The 21,931-nt window shown below is 42.0% G+C and overlaps 2 protein-coding genes across 8 annotated transcripts in view; one reads left to right on the top strand and one right to left on the bottom strand.

Annotated features, from left to right (window-relative positions):
- Positions 1-431: 431 nt before the first annotated feature.
- On the top strand, positions 432-17,221 carry CASP6 (caspase 6). 2 transcript variants are annotated; one of them, XM_032461728.1, is made up of 8 exons: positions 432-773; positions 6,868-6,910; positions 7,416-7,562; positions 7,979-8,055; positions 9,856-10,031; positions 12,932-13,091; positions 13,734-13,975; positions 14,938-17,221. In XM_032461728.1, exons 1-7 carry the CDS (start codon positions 734-736, stop codon positions 13,970-13,972), a joined length of 882 nt encoding a protein of 293 aa, XP_032317619.1. In that variant the 5' UTR covers positions 432-733; the 3' UTR covers positions 13,973-13,975; positions 14,938-17,221. The 2 variants fall into 2 exon arrangements, with proteins under 2 accessions (XP_032317619.1, XP_032317615.1); XM_032461724.1 differs by lacking the exon at positions 14,938-17,221 and having other exon boundaries at positions 434-773; positions 13,734-14,377.
- The window catches only part of MCUB (mitochondrial calcium uniporter dominant negative subunit beta), an 82,873-nt gene continuing 76,298 nt past the window's right edge, over positions 15,357-21,931 (bottom strand). For 5 of the 6 annotated variants that reach the window (XM_032461688.1, XM_032461680.1, XM_032461696.1 and 2 more), the window contains 4 exons: positions 19,197-19,357; positions 17,727-17,930; positions 17,030-17,146; positions 15,359-15,574 (listed from right to left, as the gene is read on the bottom strand). In XM_032461688.1, coding sequence (XP_032317579.1) covers positions 15,497-15,574; positions 17,030-17,146; positions 17,727-17,930; positions 19,197-19,357 — 560 coding nt within the window. In that variant the 3' untranslated portion in view covers positions 15,359-15,496. Of the gene's footprint in view, positions 15,575-17,029; positions 17,147-17,726; positions 17,931-19,196; positions 19,358-21,931 lie in introns of all 6 variants that reach the window. The other variant, XM_032461708.1, reaches the window with a different exon arrangement.

Genomic DNA, 21,931 nt, shown 5'->3' with positions numbered 1-21,931 from the left:
AATCTCAGACTTGTTCATTGAAGTAAATTTACACAATACCCCATCACCCAAAGAGGAACAATCCAATGGAACAAACATGCTCTGGCTCAATAAAAGCCATAATCTGTAGACCCCAAAATCCGCTGAGTTTCTGTATGATTCCTTCCCCGAATTAACTCTCCCTGTGAAAGCCAGACTTGAAATTCCCGTTGTTCTAGTTTACTTTGTCTCGAATCCGCTATACAAAGAGCGTTTTAAAATACTGTAAACTATTATAAACTATTACAAGTCCTATGAAATAACTCGCACCGGGAAAAGGACTACGCAGAAACAGGAAAGCACTCACAAGCCCCTGTACCTTGGAGGGAGTCGGGAAGAGCAAACGTTTGGGGCGGGGCTTGAGCGGGCCCTCCCTCGCTCCCGCAGGTGATCTGAAATTGCCTACCGCCTCCTACCCCGGGGCCGTTTGTTCTTGGGATAGGAACTGGCACCTCTCCAGGCGGCAAGCGGTCGTCCGCTTCCCCTGCCTCCCCGGAGGCCCTGACCCCGCGAGCCCCGAGTGAGGGACAGCGGCCTTAACTCGGCCTCAGGCACCCGCCCGGGGCGCGACCACACCCAAACCCCCAGCCCACTGGGCGGCGGGCAGGGAGCACGGGCGCGGGGGCGGAGTGGGAGGAGGAAGGGGCGGGGGCTGCGGCCGAGGCTGCAGGAAGCTGGGGCCGGTCCGGGAGTCCGTGCTGCGCCCTCGGCCGACATGAGTTCGGCGCTGGAGCTCCGAGGGACGGGCTGTGCAGGTAGGCGGCGGGTACTGAGGGGGCGCGCGGGCAAGAGTGGGGACGCGGGCTCCTCTGGCTTTGCTGGGCGGCCGGAAGAAGTTGAGAGTCTTGGAGGGAAGCGCCCAGCTTCCCTGGGGACAGCTTAGCTTTGGAGCTCAGAAAAACAGCTCGGGGACCTTGCCGCAGCCTCCCTGCAGTCCTAGTTGGCGGCGCCCGGCGCTGGGGCGTGCCCCGGCCGTCTTTGTCTCTGGGCGCTGATCTCTTTCCCGGCGTCGGGATATTTAAACTATAAAAGGCCGGCCTGGTGGGTCCTGGCGTCTCCTGCACCTGGTCATAGTAAAAGCTGATTTGGAGCGGTTGTATCTCGTTTCGTTTTCCCACTTCTAAGTAAAAAGTGGTTGCATGCGGTAACAGTGGAGCGTGACGGGCCTGCGGGAGTGCCGGGGCAGAGGCTTGCCGGCACCGGACCCGGAGACAGAAGCCTGGCCCTCCGCCGCTGCACAGCCCGCGTGGCTCGTGTGCGTCCAGGAAACCTGCAGCTATTCGTGAATTTGAGTTAAAGCCGCAACAACTTTTCTCTACAAAATAATCAACTCCTAAACGCTTGCTTTAGCACGTTCTTCCCTCTCACTTGCTAATTATATTACTGATAAGGTTTAGAAACTCTGAGGCCGGCCATGGGGCGGGGGGAGGGAAAGCGGCGGCGGGGGAGGGGGTTTCGAAGCGCTGGGAGAATGCGTTCATTTCAGAGCTTTTTATACTTTGCTGCAGAAAACAAGCCTTGCTCCCCGGGCAAGTTGTAGAAGTCTCCATGGGTCGTTCAGGAAATGGCTTTGCCCTGGACAACAGGCAGCGTACTGTCTGTCTAGTGGCCGTTTCCCCTTCGGAACCCGTGTGAGAGGGGGAAAGCCTTGCAGGGACTACGAGTCACCGCATGTCCCCCTCCGTTGTTTTCATCACAGTCCTTTTCCTGCTTGCTCCCTTCCTTTTCTTTCTCCAACCCACCCCTTTTCCAGGGTATTCCAGGCCTGATATGAGTCACTTAATACAGGATTATTAAACAAATTGTTGATAGTGTAGCTAGATTTTCATAGATACTGCAATGAGTGAAGACAATGACAGTAGATACAGAAGTTTGGAGAGATGAACACTTAGTTTAAAAAGGTTTCTGGTCTCTGGTGGGAGCGGTTTTAGCATGGTGACCCGGAGTCCAGAGACTTTGGAGTCTACGGGCAGAATCTCTTTCAGCCCCAATTCCATGACACAGACCTTGGACAAGCCTCTGGCACTTTCCCTGCCTCAGGAGTGTGGAGTAGAGTGAGATAAAGTTATCTGAAGTACCACGCCATCCACAGATGGTAGCCTGGGGCATTATTATTATCATTTCCTCCATTATGTGGAGGAAAAGGGAGTGATTGGTTGGTTTTGTAAAAATTAACTGGTTTAAGGAGCAAAGGTGGTGGTTGCATTATGGTGGAAAGATTGCTTAAATCCGAGGCCAGAAGTGAGAAGAAGTCAAGAGATTTAATAACGGAGTCATTTTTGATAAGTAGATTACAAATGAACAGGAGTTTATAAATCCTTATATAAGGATAATATATTATATATGTTATATAGGGTATCTCCCTCATTAAGATTTTTTTTAATGGAGATACTAGGGAACCAGGACCTCAGGCATGCATGCGCTCCACCACTTAGCTATTAACCACCCCTACCCTGTCAATTAAATGTTGTTTTCTTCATGTCAACAAAGCTATGTAACCTCTTAGCTAGTTTCTTTGTATTCATGCAGTATAATGATACTCCTTAAAGCACACCCTTCCTGAAAGCTTATCGGCTGGGTGCATACAGTTTAAAGTGACCACGACAGAGTCACAGGTTATTTTCTCTGAAAGTTGGGGAAAATCTGTCAGCTCCAGAAAAGTATTGGAACTGCAGTTTCTGTCCGTCTCCATAGCTTTCTCTTCCGATTCAGCAAATTGCTTAGAACAGAATGGTCAGTAATTGGTATTACAGGATACAGCCTGCCTTATTTGTATTAAGTGAAGGTTAGAAGCTGCGAGGACCAGAGCCCAGTTTCTTTCTGCATCCATCATATTAACAGTAACAGCAAAAAAAAAAAAAAAAAAAAAAAAAAAAACTTTAAAAAAAATGCCTCACTGAGATTGTCGTATCTGTTAACTTTGAAACTGAATGTCGTTTAAAACAGATTAATCTTGAGCTACTTAAAATTAGCTGTCTTTCCAAAATCTATAAGCTGGGGGCAATATTTGAGACAACCCAAATGCACTACTTAAATTCCACCCAGCTGGGAGAACTGTGAGGCTCCTTCCTCAGACTATGAGAAAGGAACTGTGAAGACCCAATTAAGTGTGCATCTCCAGTGCTTCCACCATCAAGAACTTGAGTTAGTTTGGTGAAAGGCTATTGGGCACAGCTTCTGCCGGGTACACTTGAAGCTGCCTCAAGCTCACTAGCCAGTATGGTGCAAAGGCTGCAAAAAGTGAACTGCTGGGTCTCCTGCTACTTTGGGCATTGCAAAAGAGACGTGCTTTCCAACCCTTGCGGGTTCTTGAGAGGTGAAGGTGATTGGCTTTCAGATATGGATTTAATGTGTCTAGTTTGAGTGATTCTGTTTCTTTATTGCATAGTTGGTTTAATGATAAGGAGGAATGTTATTAAAAGGAGGTAGATCTTGGAATGCTTTTGTCAATGGAAGGAGAGAAATCCCTGCACTGCCGCAGTGGAGCAGCGTGGGGAGTTGGAAGTAATCTCTGTAGGCAAGTTCTGCGATGAGTATTCAGGGAAGAGCAGTTTGTGGAGTAGGAAGAATCCCAGTTAGAACAGCGTGTGTGTAGGAAGTAACCCCAGGAGGAACAGTGAACAGTGTGTGGAATAAGAAGTATCCTCAGTGGAGCATCGTGAGTAGGAAGTATCCCGGGAGAGCAGTGTGTGGACTAGGTTACCCTGGTGTGTCGGTGTGTGTTGTAGTGCTACCGGTGAATGTAACTGGTGTTCCAGGTTCTTGTCCCATCCCAGAAAGAATTCAGAAATGATGTGGTGGTTAAAAAAGTAAAGTGGGAATTTATTGAAGGATGGATAGTACACTCAAGGGGAGAATGGGCAGGCTCAGGTGAGTGGCTGCCCTGGGTTTCTTTGGCAAGTTGGTTAGATAGGGTGTAAAAATTAGTGGGCGGAATATTCAGTAGGGAGGGAAGGGTCTGGGGTCATATTCCCTGATTTTCATCCCAACTCCACCTTCCCAAAGGGAGAAGGGATTTTTGTCCTTATTTAGTCTGGATCAGAAGTGTCAAGGTGCATCAGTGCATGATGGGTACTTCTAATCTGCAAAGCTAATTTTATTGAAATGAGGGCATAATGAGCAAAAGGTTAACATTTGGACACTGGAGATTCCTGCCTTTTCCCACCTTTCTTTGTTGTCCTTGAGCCACTTAGCACCCCCAAAGGTGTGACCACTTATCAGCCCAGAGGTTCCTGCTTTTCTTTCTCTGCCAGGGACCCCTGGTGCTTACATAATGTCTAGTTTCCTGCATTTGGCCTGTGGCCCTCCTTTCTGCCCATTGACTGCCCTTTGGTCTGTGTCCCCTTTCTCTGCTCATATCTAGCTCTCCTCCTGCTCTAACAGTAGGAAGTGTTCCGGGTAGAGGGGTTAATGGGATAGGAGGCATCTGGGGTAGAGCAGTATGTAGAGTAGGAAGTAAACCTGGGAGAGCTGTGTGCTCAGTAGGACAGTGTCCCTGAGTAGAGGGGAGTCTTCCTAGGAAGTGTCCTCCACTGAGCGGTGTAGGAAGTGTCCCAGGGGACCGTGTGCGGAGTGGGACGGATCCCCGTGGAGCAGCATGTGGGGCGGGAAGTATCCTTGGTGAGCATCGTGTATGATAGGGAGGTGTCCCCGGGCACAGCGCTGTCTAGTAGGAGGTGTCCAGGTAAAGGGGTGTCCTTGGGTAGAGCGCTGTCTTAGTAGGACGTACTTCACATAGAGCAGTGTGGGGTAGAATTACCCACGTAGGACACTGGAGGAGGGAGGGCCCGGGGAGAGCAGAGGGTGCAGTAGGAAGCATCTCGGGTAGAGCGGTGTGTGGAGTAGGAAGGAGAGGATGTATCCGTCGGGGAGCAGTGAGGAAAGAAGTGTCACTGGTAGAACAGGTGTGGAGAAGGACGTGTCCTCCGTGGAGCAGTGTGTGGAACAGAAAGAATTCCGGGGAAGGCAATGTGTAGGGTCGGGAGAGGGAGATGAACCCCTGGTAGAGCGCTGTGTGGAGTAGGAAGGAACCGTGTAGAACGGGGCGAGGAGGAGGAGGTGTTCTGGGCGTGACAGTGTGGAACAGGAAGTATCCCCAGTAGAGCGGTGTGTTCACCAGGTCAGTATCCCGAGTAGGGGTGTGTCTTACTAGGAAGCATGACCTGTGCAGCAGTGTGTGAGTAGGAAGGACCTCTGGTATCAAGTGTGGAGTAAGTGCTGTCCCTGGTAGGACAGTGTGTGCAGCAGGGAGTCTCTGGGTAGAGCAGAGCTTGGTAGGACGTACCCCCTCGTAAAGCAGGGTGTGGAGGAGGAAGCGTCTCTGGTAGAGCAGCGTGTGGAGTAGCACAGAAACCTGGGAGAGTGTGGAAGATGCATTAGAGATGCTGCCTTTGACTCTTCGTCTTGGGTGTGAGTAAAAATCACCTAGTTAAAAATGCAGATTGCCACCTCTCCCAGGATTCTGGTTCTGTAAGTCTGGGTTAGGATCGAGGAATCTGCATTTTATTGTCCAGTCCAGGAATTGATGCAAAAGGTTAAGAAAAACTGATGGGGGCCCATTGGACAGGAGGAGCGGAATGCCTTTGTGGGGTCTTGGCTGGGTCTGAATGCTGGGTGGATTTCAGGGGGAACAGGCTGAGAGTGACTGGTAAAGGGCACTTGGTTGAACTCCCCATCTCATCTCACCCTCCCTCCCTGGGTGGATTTTTGCCAGTGAGGAGACGTGAGGTTCAAACAATCAGGTGTGAGGAAGACTCCAAGAAGAGAGAATACGGCCCCTTGGCTCAGAGACGATGGGTAGGAGTCCACCCTTGGGGTCCATCGTGCTCCCTTCAAAGACCTCAAGTGAGAGGTGCATCTTGCTGTACTCTGAATATTTCTGTTTATTCATTATCTTCTCTCCCCTCCCCTCTAAGCTGTGAAGTTTATCAGGTAAAACCATATTCAAGAGCATATGGGCCCTCATTGTAGAAGATGCTAGATTCATTGTGGTGTCCAGTACTGAAGCCAATAGCCACATGTGGTTATTTATTTATTATTTTTTTATTGAGTTATAGTCAGTTTACAAAGTTGTGACACATGTGGTTATTTAAATTGAAATAGAAATAAATTAAAAATTCAGTTCCCAAGTTGTACTAGCCACATTTCAAGTGCTCAAGACCACATGTGGCCAGTGGCTCTGGTATAGGGAATTCTGTCATTCCAGAAAGTTCTGTTGCACAGTATTGTTCCAGGAAGTAGAGAGGGATTCAATTCAGTGAGAGGCTGACTTGGGGGTGAGGAAATCTGATTGCAGGTTGGGAGCAGAGGGTCCCCTTAAAGGGTCATGAGTGCACATGTCATTCATGAGATGAAAATCTGAAACTTTGCCCCTTCCCTTCCTCCATCAAATGTCCACCTCTGCCAGGCAGCTGCGTATTCCAGTAATAACTACATACTGTGTTCAGTTCTCCTCTTTAATTCCTTCTCTCAATATTTGCAAAAGCGTTTTCTACAAAATGAAGCAATTTCATATTTCATTTGCCCTCTGTGATCACACAGCTATGTTTGTTACTCTAGGTGTATTTTGCAATGAATGTATTTCAATAATTTCTCCATTTCTCTTTATAATGTACTTTGCTATTTTGCAGGTAAGAATTAGGAATGAGAAAGAATTGAGCTGTTAATTTATGGTTAATTAATTTATTAATATTCCTTCTTCCTTACCTCTTCTCACAAACTTTGACCTTTAAACTAACCAAAACAGAAAGGGTATGGGAGTCAAGGTGGCTGGGAATTCCTAACATGTTTTAAAACCATGAGTCAAAAACTAAGTTAATTAATAAACACCAACTTTTTTTTTTTAAACAGGTGAAGAACAAAACATGACAGAAACAGATGCCTTCCCTAAGAGGTAAAAATATGCTCTTTTCCAATAAAGGTCTTTTCCTTTGGTGGTCATGATCAGCCTACAGCAGTTAAAGCAAGAAAGGGACCTGGGAGCTAGATCAGGTGTTCGGAATGGGAGAATCGCTTTGTAGATGTGCTGCCCTGGTTGTGAAGGGAACTAGACTGATAATCAGCCAGGCCTGGGCCCGGGAGCTAGGGCTGGGGCCTGGGTGGGGCTGACGTCCTTGGTTGCTGGATCCTGGAGACCTGGAGGAAAGACACCAGGCAGAGGGACTGGAGAGGAGCGCCCAGCACTGCTGCTGCTCACCAGCTGGTACCGAGGTATTTCCGGACTTTCCTTACTGGTTGGCAGTGAGGCTTTCCCGGGCCCTGCCGGCGGTGTGTCCGCCTGGCAGAGGAGGCGGAAGCAGCGGACCTCTCTCCGCTCCACACCTTGACCTTGGGTTTGGAGGAGCTCATTATTTAGTGACTTAGAGTGATCGTTTTTTTTTTTTAATTTTCATAAACAGAGAAATGTTTGATCCAGCAGAAAAGTACAAAATGGACCACAAGAGGAGAGGAGTTGCTTTAATCTTCAATCATGAGAGGTTCTTCTGGCACCTGACGCTGCCGGACAGGAGGGGCACTAGCGCCGACAGAGACAATCTTCAGCGCAGGTAGCACAGCTTTCTCTGCACATCAAGCTGGGGAGATTTATTAAGTGATAACTACTTATCAAAACTTGTCCGCACCGATGAAATAACAGCAGGAGCATTTGAGGATGGACCTCACTTGGGCCTCCCTCAAGAACTTGCCTGAATTTTCTGCCTAATCTTGTTCTATTAAATGTTAAGTCTTTTCATTGTTATAAATGTGTCTATAGAGTAGATGACAGTATTCTAACTTAAATCAGTTATGAATAAATCCCTTCCTACTGTGGGTGATCAAGGAAAACTGTTGGCATATTTGATTTCTTTCTTTTCCCCTAAAGGTCAATTTATATATCATAAAAAAAGTGTAGATTCCTCAAATTAAGTAGGGGTATTGTGATAGCTTTGAATAGCTCATAAGCTAATATCCAGTTTGTCACCAGGTTTTCAGATCTAGGATTTGAAGTGAAATGCTTTAACGATCTTAAAGCAGAAGAACTACTGCTCAAAATTCATGAGGGTAAGTATGTTTCCTATTTATCTTCCTATGATGGGATTGAGTAGTTTTTAATTATCCTATGTGTAAAGACAGGTCCAAATAATTAATTGTGTTGTAAGAAAGTCTTGTCAGTTAATTTAGCATGGGTTATAGGTTTTGATTGTGCTTCTCTGATTATGTTACCCACATGTTTATAGGCCAGGCTGTTTATTAAGCACTTGGAAACAAAAACCACCAAGACATGGTCCTTGACACAAAGAACACTAAGTTCCATAAGGAGGAATGAGGGGAGTTGAATGAGTATAAGAGTAGGGTCAATTAGAACAGAGTCCAAATGTGTGTGTGTGTGTGTGTGTGTGTATATATATATATAATGAAAATGTCTGCATTTGACATGTTAAAATTTCCAAGACAGCTGAGCCCTTCCTCTGTGCCTCTCAGAGACCCTTGCAAAGTATTATGCCTCCAAAGTTAGTCTGTATGCCACTAGTTACAGACTGCTGCTCTAGAAATGAATGAAATGATCTTTTCATGTAACAATAGTTTCAGATGTACAACATAATGATTGGTATTAGTATACATTGGGAAATGATCACCACAGTAAGTCTAGTTAACACTTATCACCATACATAATTGCAGAAACTTTTCTTGTGATGAGGACTTTGAAGATTTACTTTCTTAGCAACTTTCAAATATGCAGTATAGTACTTACTAACTGCAGTCATCGTGCTGTGTACATTATGTCCCCATGACTTATTTTATAACTGGAGGTTTATACCTTTCAACCCCCATCTCTTGCCCCAGCAGCCACCAATCTGTTCTCTGCGTTTTTGAGCTTGCTTTTGTTTGCCGGTTTTTAGATTCCACATATAATGAGATCATATAGTGTTTGTCTTTCTCTGACTTATTTCACTTAGCTTAATGCCCTCAGGGTCTATCCATGTTGTCGTAAATGGCAAGGTTTATTTATGGCTGAATGGTAATCCATTATATATGTACACACCACATTTTCTTTATCCATTCATCTATCAATGGACATTTAGGTTGTTTCCATATCTTGCCTGTTGTAATAATGCTGCAGTGAATAGATGGGTGCCTGTATCTTTTAAAATTAATGTTTCAAATAAATGGGCGCCTGTATCTTTTCAAATTAGTTGTCCTCAGATAAACACCCGAAGGGGAACTGCTGGATGTAGTAGCTCTATTTTTAGTTTTTTGACGAACCTCATATCAGTTTTTCTTTAATCTCTAGATCATTTCAACTGGTTGCTTAGCAGGTTTTTACTTCCCTTGCTCCTAAGCTTTGGAGGACATGTCTCCTGTCTCAACACTCTTTTGGACACTCTAAGCGCTGAGGACACACAGTGAAGGTGCTGCGCTCCTTGGAGGTGCAGCGACACATAGGGAGGCATTAGTAGTAGTTTCTGGGTCTTCCCAGACTGCTTTAAGACACTCTCTGCTGATTTAGAGGAACTTGTATTGCCAAAATGATGTGGATCTTGAAGGGGGTTCCCCATTATAATCCGTTTAGGTTTTTCATATCATTGTTCTGTGTTTTGGAAAAGCTAACAAAATCTGTTCACTCTGTTACTTTGAACTTTAATCATTTAGATTTTTAAAAAATCAGATACAGTATGGTATAGATTATTGCTTGATCAAATACTAAAATAAGTTATATTTCATTTCATTTTATATTTATAACAAAATTTCCCCCTCCTTCAGTCATATATATGCAACTTTAGTATTAGTAAACTGAATTTTTATGTGTAGATAATAAGCACCTTATTATCATTTCTAAATAACTTTTGGGCGCCTTTATAGCATCAACTACTAGCCATGTAGATGCCGATTGCTTTTTGTGTGTTTTCCTGAGTCACGGTGAAGGCAACCACATCTACGCATATGATGCCAAAATTGAAATTCAGACGTTGACTGGCTTGTTCAAAGGAGACAGGTGTCAGAGCCTGGTTGGAAAACCCAAGATATTTATCATTCAGGTAAGACTGATTATGTTATAGTCTTAACTATAAAGTTCATGGTTGTGTGTGTGATTAGAAAGAACTAAAGCCAATTTCAGAAGTAATTGTCTCCAGTAAGTGGAAAGGCCCTTTTTGAATCCAGAACAATCAGAGTTGCAATTTGAGCTGTTAGTAGTAATTCTTTCTTTACATAAAAAGGTTCCCAGTATCTTTATTACTTGGATTGACATTAGAAATGACTCACAGTTCTGAATGTGCTACTCCCTGGCCCAGCCCAGTCAGGGCAGAGCCGCGAAAGGAGGTATCTGCTGATGGAGGAGTGAATGCAAGGGCGCCTGTTGGGACCAGGTTTGGTTCTGGGGGCTGGAGAGCATGGCAGTCAGTGGGAAGAATGCAGGTGTAAAGACTTCCAGTCCTAGCTTGTTTCATCCTTTCATATTTTCCCTTAAACCAAGATGCTGCCCCCCCCCACCAAACTGCTGTTAAGGATAAAAATATTTGGGGGCCTGAATAACATCATCTGGTACCTCAATAAGGATTTTGAACAAAAAAGAGAATTCTCGATGCTCCAGTGCTGCAGTCCTATATTTCCATGAACAGCACAGAGGACACAACCCCATGCCACACCCTGCCAGACCTTGAGGGGGATGGGGTAGGGGGCACTTTAAGAAAAGAGGTTAAGGGTGATTTCCAGCTTTTGTGTTTGGACAGCTGCATTTGGGTCTGTGGGACATGTCGTTGGAGATACAGGCCTAGACCTAAGAGAGGCAGCCAGGGTTGGAGAAACAAATTTGGTAGTAATGAGACGGATGGATGGTACTGGCAACCACAGGAGTAGATGAGTTTCCCCTTGTCAAGTATAGCCTGAAAAATGAGTGTAAAATGGAGCTGAGGGCCACCAGTGCAGAATGAGCAGAGGAAAGATACTGAGGAGGGTGGCCCCTCAGAGAAGTAGGAGAAAAATCACCAAGAATGACAAGTGACTGCTTCATGGAAATGGGAGTGGCCAGCACTGTCACGCAAGATAACTGGAAATAACCAGTGGGCCACAAAGGAGCGAAATGTTTTGCTGAGTTATTTTATTTCTCTGTGGCTCAGATTCTTCATCTGTGAAACGGGTAAAATAGCACTGCCTGACAGGGTGGTTGTGAGGATAAATAGACCTGGCCTGACAAATGAAGAGCACTCCCAGCAGTGCCTGGCCCGTGGCACGCCCCCAGGAAAGGCTGGCTCTTACTGTCACTGCTGTTGATGTGTCAGATGATGGCATCGCAGTCCAAGCGTCCCACATGTTGCTGAAGATAGTAGAAAATAAGGTCTGAAAATGAGCCTGATAATAAGATAAAAATCTCCCTGTAAAAATAAGTTATTAGGGATCTTCTATTTATCTGATAACTGAAATCCATCAGAGCTTTCTTTTACAGCATACGATTCCTTAACCATTTCAGAATTGCTGGATGCACTTACAGTAAATACGACAGCAGAACCTTGTTAGGTCGCTATATTACGTGTACTAAGGCTGCCAGAACAAAGTACAGGCATATGTCACTTCATTGCACTTTGCAGATAATTGCATTTTTTTCCGCAAGGTTTGTGGCAACCATGCATCAAGCAAGTCTGTCAGCACCACTTTTCCAACAGCATTTGCTCACTTCGTGTCTCTCACATGTTGGTAATTTTCATGATATTTCAAACTTTCTCGTTATTATATTTGTTATGATGATCTGTGATCAGTGATTTTCACATTACTATTGCAAAAATTATATGACTAGCTTAAGGCTTAGGTGATGGTTAGCATTTTTTAGCAGTAAAGTCTTTAATTTTTTAATTAAAGTCTGTACTGTTTTTAGACATAATGATATTGCACACTTAACAGACTACACTGTAGTGGAAACATAACTTTTATAGGCACTGGGAAACCAAAAAATTCATGAGACTTGCTTTATTTCGATATTCACTTTGTTGCGGTGGTCTGGAACCATACCTGCAGTATCTCTGAGGTCTGTGTACAGACTAGGTGGCTTAAACAACAGAAATTAATTTTCTTGCAGTTTTGGAGGTTAGAAGTCTGAGATCAAGGTGTCAGCAGGGTTGAAGTCTTCTGAGGCCTCTCTCCTTGGCTGGGAGGTGGCTGGTGGCTTCTTGTCCATTGTGTCTTCATATGGTCTTTCCTCTGTGAGTGTCAGTGTCCTGGTCTCCTTTTATAAGGACACCAGTCATACTGGTTTGGGGTCCACCAATATGACCTCATTTTGCCTTAATTACCTTTTTAAAGGCCGTATCTCCAAATATAGTCACATTTGAGATACTAGGGGTTAGGACTTAAATATATAAATTGGAGCCCGGTGGGGAGGAGAAAAAATTCAGCCCATAATAGTAATTTAAGAGTCGAAATTAATGTCAGCCTTGTGTGAGTCAGAATAGTGGGTAAAGATTTGAGCCCTCACTTTAAAATAGGAACAAAAGGCAGAAGGCACATCACGTGGTATCATTTTCACCCTTAACAATTTATGGCAGCAGCCTGGCAAGCAAAACCCAGTCTGGGAATATATTACCTGATTAAATAGAAACAAACAAATACTATATATAAGCCTTTAAAAGAAAGGGTGACTCTTGGTGCTAGGGTGTGGGTAATCCGTAAGGAATTTTAAAACCACAGATGCTTTGCCCTCTACAGTGTTCCTTTCAATCAACACAGTTTGGTGTATAGTTGAGAATGCTAATTTTTTAAGCATTAACTATAAAAAAAAACATAAGTAGGAAAAAAAACCTGTCAGCTTTGGTCTGCTCTCAGCCTGAATGGATTGCTTTAGAAGTGCCTGTGGAACAGCTTGTTGACGTAGCTCTGACGGCGCACCAGCGTGAAGCACTGGGAGGAGCAGATACGTGAAGGAGGGGATTGTGCTCCTGTCTCGCAGGCGTGTCGGGGAAACCAGCACGATGTGCCCGTCATTCCTTTGGACGTCGTGGATCATCAGACAGACGTGCCAGATGCCAACGTAACCCAGGTGGATGCGGCCTCGGTGTACACGCTGCCTGCCGGAGCTGACTTCCTCATGTGCTACTCGGTGGCAGAAGGTGTGTGGGTGTTTAATACAAACCTACAGTTGGCTTTCTTGGCTCAGTTCCTGTAAGTTTCACCTTGGCTTGATTTAGGTGAGGTCTTTCCTGTTGGGACATGTGATTTTGTCGTGACGCTCTCAGGCTTAAAATGGATTTCCTTGTACCAGGTGATCAGAGTGATATTTAAAAGTACAACACCTTGTAGAAAAATCCTTCCTGAGAACTATGTTAAATAAAGCTACAAAGCGAATTACATTGAATAGTATCCACAGAAGATATTCATGACTGATGGTGATACTGTTATTGTGGTAACAGTCATGGAAAACGCTGTTGAAAAATATTTTAACAGTTGTTCTCTGCTCTTGCATTAAATAATTTTATGTTTTTCTTTTTTCTAGTCTCAAAAATCATTGCCTAGCTAATATTATCTTGGGAATTTTTAGGAAATTACATAGCATTAGCCCCATTTTCATAGAACCATATGGAATTAATCTTTTTCCCAATTGAGAACAGTCAACAGAAAAAATTTTAAACTATGTCTTGGATACATCTTAGTCTTCTCCAAGGATTTTTGAGAACTTAGACATTTTAAAGGTGTTTTTCAGTCCCAGTAACTGAAAACCAGAAAACTTCAGTGGCCTCTCCTATCTTTTTTAGGTTATTATTCTCATCGGGAAACTGTGAACGGCTCATGGTACATTCAAGATTTGTGTGAGATGCTGGGAAAATTTGGCTCCTCCTTAGAGTTCACAGAACTCCTCACACTGGTGAATAGGAAAGTTTCTCAGCGCCGAGTAGACTTTTGTAAAGACCCAAATGCAATTGGAAAGAAGCAGGTTCCCTGCTTTGCCTCAATGCTAACTAAGAAGCTGCATTTCTTTCCAAAATCTAAATAATAGGTGCTGTTTTGTTTTATGTATCTGTATTCAAAGTAGATTTTCCCTTCTTTTTATAAAAAAGAAGTATCCCCAGGTTGAAGTTTATGGTATAGCAATTTAAAATGTTTTAAGCTTTAATGAGAGAACTTTAAAAAAAATAGTTCATATTGGACATGGTGAAGGGGTTTGATATGTAGTAATGAAATCCTCAGGGAATTTCTGTAAGTTAAAAATACATTAGCATTTCTAATACTTGACTTTTATAGTAAATTGGAAGGTTACTCATAATATCTGGCTGATTTAACTTTTATTTTGTGACTTTTTTACATGAAACTTTTTAATCTTTTTAAGGGTTTTTGAATCCTAAGTATTAGTTTTTCTTTAATATTTGAAATTCATGTTTTATTAAATTTTTCTAATTCACATTCTTATTTGTGTAATTTATAGATGACTTGTTTTACTTGGTCATGTAAATCTACATATGAGTTACCACTTTTTGTATAGGACTTGAACACTCACATTTAAAAAAAAAACAACAGTTCATTTTTTTCAAAGTGAGCATTATAGTCTTGTACAAAAAGTGGTATTTCATGCATAGATACGGCATTCTGAGAAGGAAATAGAAAACATAAAACATAGTGACTTCTTAGTAGAGGCTACACTTGCAGAGTGATTCTGTCAGTACCTTCTGTGTTAAGTTACTATACACTGTCCAGCAGTCTCACATGCGGACTGTTATGTTAATGGAATAATAGATATTACTTTTAAGATTCAGTTCTTACTAATATGATATATAAAATTTGAGTAGCCCGTTAATAACCTACTGGAGACTGAAGATGGTTATGTTCAGGCTCTTATAGCAAACTTGAGGGTTGCTAGCTCAGAAGCAGTTTGCCTATGTCGTTTCAGTTGCAGTTCAAAACATGTGCCAACTCTATGCTAAGGTCAGTGGGACATTTATGCCTCTTTTTGTGTCATAACAGGGACTTCACGTCAGTTGAACATTTTACCTGTCCTTTAACCCCCTACTCTCAGGCGTTGCCATCTCCATGGTTCTACCTATAAGAGCAAATGACTACAAATGATTTCAAGTGACAATTTATAATAATCTTAGCTATATTTAATGATAAAAATTTTCAACTACGAATTTAAAAAGTAATGGCAAGATGATTTTAAATGAAGCCTAAGAATCAAAGTGAAGCCAGGCACACTGACACTTCACCTCTGCATGGGAATGAACGAACACAGGACACTTACGAGGAACCTTAACTCACGTGCTGAACTGCAGCAGCAGATGCTTCAATTTTGATGGACGCGTCCAAGCTCCTTCTGGCAGCAACCTCAATGAGCCATGAAAATCCACAAACCAAAAATCTCAAATGAGAACATTAAAGAATACCTGTGTTTTGCAGGCATTTTTTTTTATTAACAAAAGAGACTGAAATAGTCAAATTCACATGAACTACAGGACTCAGAAAGTTCCAGTTTCTAAGTTGCAAATGAACACAATGCAAAAATTCACTGACATTTAAAAATGGAAGATCACTTCTTTTCATTGAGTTCCTCTACTGGCATCTGCAAATAGAGAGAGTGGCGCACCCGTCTCAGGGCTTCTGTAGCCTGTCCACAGGAAGAAAAAGAGGCAGTGATCAGAAAGGACTGCAAGCCTATGAGCATTACTGCTCACGAGGAACTCTATACCTTCAACATCTCCTTAGGTCAATACATAGATCTAAACTATGAGTGGCAACTGCCTACTATTAATATTACAATTTATGTGGATCCTTTTGTAAAACATGAGTTCGAGGTTTCTATTATGTCCTTAGAGTTCTTGTTATGTTAGTTTTCGCCTTTACAGTGGTTTTCCCAGTTCATATTCAAAAACAAAAAACAAAAACCTACTCTGATTTATCAGTTTCCTGTTTTTCCTCAACTTTATTACTTAAAAAAAAAAAACACTTCACAGGGTGCTCCTCTGAACCTTCAATGCCCAGGGCTATAAACTAGTTGGAAGAACATTCCTTTAGCCTTCTACTTAAATGTAGGAGTATCCACTAAATTTTTTTAAAAAGCATCTTATTTTTCCTAAGTAATTATATGGAATTTAACAATATTTTTTAAAGGCTCTTTATCTCCAATTTTTGGACTACAAAGGAAATATCTTTCCTTATTTAAATTTGAGGGATAGGTCATTTAGAAGGTACAGGTAACAAAAGACATGATGATTACTGGCTATTGAATGATCATGCATTGAGCAATGGAGGATATTTTTACCAAAACTTTTGTAATTAAAAAAAATTGGGGGGTAATTAGGTTATTAATTAATCAATTACTTTTATTTTTTTAATGGAGGTACTAGGTTTTGAACCCAGAATCTCCTGCATGCTAAGCATATGCTCTACCCTCCCCTCCAAAAAACTTTTTTCTAATAAAATTGAGAAGTCACCATCTGAACAAAGCTAATGAGACCACTGGGAGGCCAGAGATAAAATTTGCCTAAGAGACATGTTGTATGGAGGTTCTTAAGAGCACAGGCTGCAGAGTCCAACTTCTGGCTTCCTACCCTGGTTTCCCCACTCTAGCGGTGTGCACCTCTGTGTTCGCATCTGGAAGATGGAAAAGATGAATGGAGGAATAACATACTGATTCTATTTTTAAGGAGGAGAAACTTGTAAATGCCTTTAGAGAGCTTAAAATTGTTTATCAATGTGTCCACCTTCTGAAAGTTCTACTTCTATATTCTTAACAGTTACAAAATCTGCATTTGAGTTTGACACTGGACTTTTTTCTTTAAAAACCTGTATTCAGTTAGAAAAAGTTTTCTCCTAAAAACTTTAAGACAATTTCCATACACACTTAAAGCTACCCACATGTAGAATACAGAAGACAAGAACAAAGCTGGAGGAAATTAGTATCAGACATGTCAGCTGTTTCACTGAACAAACCACAGTCCAGAGAAGCTATCGAGGACAAGATTAACCAGTGAGGGATGAGCCACGGATTGTGTTTCCCCGACATTAAGTTCTGGCTCCCAAACAAGACCAGTTATAAAATGTCATATTTGCAGTAAGGTACCTTAGCAAGGTCTTCTTTTAACTGGTTGTACTGCACTACATCGAAGTGCTGTTGCTTTGATTTCTTATGGAAGAAGTGAAGAAACTGCCTACTCTTAACAGCTGAGTAAGTATAATCCTGAAAAAAAAAAAGCGACAGAGCATGTTTTAAATGAACATATTGCCTTAGCAACAACAACGCAAAGGCAGGCAGTAAAGGAAGGTAAAATATTTGCAGTGGCCATCAGAGCGAGCATAAGGCAACACAAGTAAAACATTTAGTCTCATTTGAGATCAGCTGCTCCTTTCAAAAGCAAGCAAGCTGGGAAGAGAAATCACACATACTGGGGTAGAAAAGAGAAAAAGGAAGATGGAGATTTTTGGCAAAATAATCATGTGATAGAACTGAAGTTACTGGGTGGTTTGCAATACAGATTCAATTTTATTTATGCACAGAGTATGTAAGTTTGATGGGTTTATCTCAATGGAGGAATTTGGTAACTTGCACTATGTACTTCTCCACAGAGGTTAAGTATAGTTTCTCTGCTATATATAAAAATCTCCATGCTCTGGGAAACAACAAAATTTAACAGCTGATAAAACCCCAGACAGCAGTAATTCAGTAAGTAAAAAGGTTTTAATGCTCATTACTTGACTTGGATCAGGAATTATTTACAGAAGATGTTATAACTTACCATTTCCTTAACAAAACTACTCACCTGTCGAGTGACTATAAAGTATGCAAAGAAGACCATAGAATTTGCAAATGTGATGAAGTAGGTGACTGGTTCCATGATATCCCAGGAGTACACCCACCAGGTGAGCCAGGCCATTGCTCCGCCCTGGACGGACAGCACTGCTAACCCAGCCCACAGGAGTCCACTGGTTTTGGCTTCTGAACGATCTTCTATTTTGGCTTTCATCTGAGGGGGAAAAATGACTGTTCAGTTTACAGTGCACTGACTTAAGGGAAAAAAGCAAGAAAAAGAGGGGAGGGTATAGCTCAGTGGTAGAGTGTGTGTTTAGCATGCACGAAGTCCTAGGTTCAATCCCCAGTACCTCCATTTAAATAAGTAAGTAAATAAATCTAATTACTCCACCCCCCAAAAAAAACTCCAAAAAAATGTAGTAAAAAATTTTTTTAAAAAAAGAAAAGGAACAAAAGTGCATTAAATAGGTCTGAAAAAAACAAGAATTTATAAAACATATACATTAATGAGTGATCACATTGCCAAAATAGTTCATTGATAAACCATTGTTTAAATTATAAAGGTAATAATTGCTCATGGAAAAAATTGAAATAGTATAGAAGGATATACATTTTTCCATCAAGCTATCATACAGCTATAATGGAGATCTTTCCAGGATATACTGTTAGTGAAAAAAGGTGAGAATAGTGTATAATAGCAGGTACCTTTAGGGAACAAAACAATAATTTGTTTTTGTTTGTACATAGATAAAGAAAATCTGAAGCAATTCATAGTTGTAGGGATATGGTACTGGGAGGACTGTAGGAGGAAAACTCCATTGGCCACCTTTTTAGATTTTTTAAACTTTAATGCAAGTAAATATATCACCAACTTTCTAAAAAGTAAAGAAAAAATTAAAATGTGGGCTCACAATCCAAATAGAAAGGCCCCCCTCTCTGGTGTTCCCTAAGTACCCTTAGAGGTAATCACATCAAAACTTTCTTTTCTCCAGAAACCTTCTGTTTGTACACAAAGATACATATACCTATCCATTTTGAAAAGTCACAATGGGATCAGTTTTCAAAAATGCATTTTCTCCCTTAAATCAAAACACTTTTTTTCCTCCCTCCACCACTGATTAACTTCAGAGCTTAGGAAGCCACTGCTAACTTTCCATTTGTGATTCTATTGGGCAGAGTGGGACTGTGGGTGCTCCAGCTGGTGCATCCCAGCTCACCCTCCCCTCAGGTCAGGGACACGATGGCTGATCCGTGGAGAGGAGGCAAAGGTGGCAGCCAGGAGTCAGACCTCCAGGGCTCAAGTTCACGCTGAGCTACCATCCTCTGAATGAGGAAGGTAACAATACCAAGCTCCCAGGCTCACTGTGAGGACTAAAGGAGAACATGAGCATAATTAAAGCATTCAGAAAAATGCTCACGTGGCGCATGCTCAAACATTGGGTGTTATTTGCAAGCAGACTCAACTGTGACGCTTCCAAACCTGTTCAAGGGGCTGCAGCTGTCCCTTCAGGTGGTCGATTTTCTCCAGTAGATGGTGCTCTCTCTTTTTCTGAAACTCTTCTAAATGCAAGGCTGTGAACAGTCTGTGAACCAAGGATTTCATGTTTTCCATCTCAGTAGTTTGCTCACGACTCAGCTTTTCTGAGAAAAGACACAGGGGAAACGTAAGGCAGTGGCCACATTTTTTTCCTCCAGGGTTTGTAAGTCCAGGGAACCACATCTGAATCTCCACGGCTGGATGCCTGGGTGTGCCCAACTCCTGGGGTGGGGCAGGGTGGGGGGGACACATTTGGTGTTGGCCTTTATTCCTGTCTCAGGTGACTATATTCATCTCTCTGGAATAACAAATAACCAGACAATAGGTTTAAAATTCATGTTTTTGTCTGTTCTCTTTTATAATATAACTAGTACTGTTTCTTTAAAAGAAAAAGTAATACAGGAAAAGGGAGTATCCATCTGCCAGAATCCAACCTTACAACCTTAGATGGTAACACATTAGTTTACAGGTTCACTTTTATACCTGACTTAACCTAAGATTCCTCCCCCTTCACCCCAGCTATCTATCCAAAAGTCATTTTAAGGTCCACTGGGGAGGGAAGCTGGTGTCCAAACAGGTAAATGAAAGTATCACACCCGTTGGAAAAGCAATTCAAGTGTAAGTTCTTTTCAGCAAGGTGTAGATCTGGAAGGAGGTTCACATGGACCAGAGTCAGTTTCTGAGTTTTTAACACAAGAGTTGAGTTCTTTTGACTACAGGTTTCTTTCATCCTTCCACCTCCGTGGATCTATAAATCCACATAAAATTGGGCTGTACTGACACCTTTCCAGGGGTTATAACTGTCCCCCACCACTGTAAGAGAACTTGGGGTGGGGGGACAAGGTGAGAGGAAGGAAAGAGGGTCCTTCCCCCAGGCAGCAGCACACAATGGCAGACACGGGGGTTTATGATCCCAGAGTCAGTGTTAGCCCAGTGGTTTTCCAGCCTGTGTCAGCGGTCCTGAAGTTACTCTTCCTTCCTTCTCCACCCACTTCTTCAAGACTTCATTATGACCTTCAATCCCTTCTAAGTTCTAGGCTAAAACTGACACAAAGAGGTAAAAACGAGAAGTTTCCTTCCAGGCTTTTGAGATTTGCAGAACAGTTAGAGCCTTTTTGTTTTGATAAAAACTGTATTGATATTTAAAAGGTGCACACACAGAAAAAAGGTATAGATGGGGCAGGATTCTAAGGCTGTGGAGCATAAGCCAGACACTGGTCAAAGTGGTAAGGGTAGACTTTATTCAGCAACTGCTGCACAAGGGAAGAGGATTCAGCATGAACTCAACTTCTATTTGTGCAGAGGTGGCTGGGCATTTTAAGGGAGGGACAGAGGCCATCAGGGGCTTAAGCAGAGTCAGGGACGTGGAAAAATCCACAAAAAGTGAGAATGGAAGTTGCTTAATGTGACTAGGCCATTTAGATTAGTTAACTGGCGCTTATCTGGAAGAGGAAGGTCAAGTAGAACAATGAGATGCCCTGAAAATGTTTTATTTCCACTTGCTCCCTCAAAAGCTAAACCCAGAGAACAGGAAGTGGAAGACCTTCCAGAGTGCTGGGAACTCACTGGACATGAAATTTCTATTTTAACATGGGTATTCATTTTCATATTTCTCAACTTCTTCCATCCTTCTCTCTTTGGGTTTAAATACTGTCCTGATTTTAAAAAAGAATCAAGAATAGAAGAATATTCATAATTGTTGAGATGATTTATTTTAATTTCTCTATGTCTGTCTTTGACAATTCCATAAAATGTTCAAACATACAATTAAAATTTTTAAAAATATTTTTCTTCCAAGGATCTTCAGAGAAGTGGCTAATATCAGTGCTGGAGTACAAGGTCACTCTGGCCCATCTAGTTATACCAGAAAGAAAATGCTCAAAATAAAAACGGGGGCAGGTCACAAGGACATGGGAGCTGATGGTGTTCAAACTGTACCAGATATGGTTAGTAGGAGCCCCCTTAAGCTGGCTCCTATGTCCTTGTAATTGACTCCCATTTTTCTGTTAGCATTTCCGTATTTTTTTTAAATTGAATTATATTGATTTACAGTATTATATTAGTTTCAGATGTATAGCATATTGATTCAGTATTTTAACATATACTCCATTAAAAGTTATTACAAAATAATGGCTATAGTTTCCTATGCTGTATAATATAGCCTTGTTATTATTTTATAAACCGTAGTTTGTATCTCTTAACCCCCTATGCCTATCTTGCCCCTCCTACCTTCTTTCTCCCCACTGGTAACCACTGGTTTGTTTTCTATATCTGTTTTCTATTCTGCTATATACATTCATTTGTTTTATTTTTTTAGATTCCACATATAAATAATATCATACAGTATTTGTCTTTCTCTGTCTAAGCATAATCTCCAGGTCCATCCATGTTGCTGCAAATAGCAGATTCATTCTTTTTTATGGCTGAGTAGTATTCCACTGTGTATGTGTGTATCTTATATTTTCTTAAGCCAATCATCTGTTGATGGACACTTGGGTTGCCTCCATATCTTGACTACCATAAACAGTGCTATGAACATTAGGGTGCATATATCTTTTCAAATTAGTGTTTTCATTTTTTTCCAGATATATACAAGGAATGTGACCAACAAGTAGTTAATATCCAAAATATACAAACAGCTTATACAACTCAACATTAAAAAAAAAAACAAACCCAAT

This window comes from Camelus ferus, chromosome 2 (genome assembly GCF_009834535.1).
Source record: "Camelus ferus isolate YT-003-E chromosome 2, BCGSAC_Cfer_1.0, whole genome shotgun sequence".
NCBI lineage: Eukaryota > Metazoa > Chordata > Mammalia > Artiodactyla > Camelidae > Camelus > Camelus ferus.
Note: the sequence above shows the minus strand (reverse complement) of the source record. Positions and strands in the feature narration are given on the sequence as shown.

What these genes read in the sequence shown, in the direction of transcription:
- CASP6 (XM_032461728.1), top strand. Translation starts at nt 734, where the DNA reads ATGAGTTCGGCGCTGGAGCTCCGAGGGACGGGCTGTGCAG. An exon ending in CCGAGGGACGGGCTGTGCAG is followed by an intron (nt 774 to 6,867) that starts GTAGGCGGCGGG and finishes TTTTTTAAACAG; the next exon opens with GTGAAGAACAAAACATGACA. An exon ending in ACTGCTCAAAATTCATGAGG is followed by an intron (nt 8,056 to 9,855) that starts GTAAGTATGTTT and finishes GCGCCTTTATAG; the next exon opens with CATCAACTACTAGCCATGTA.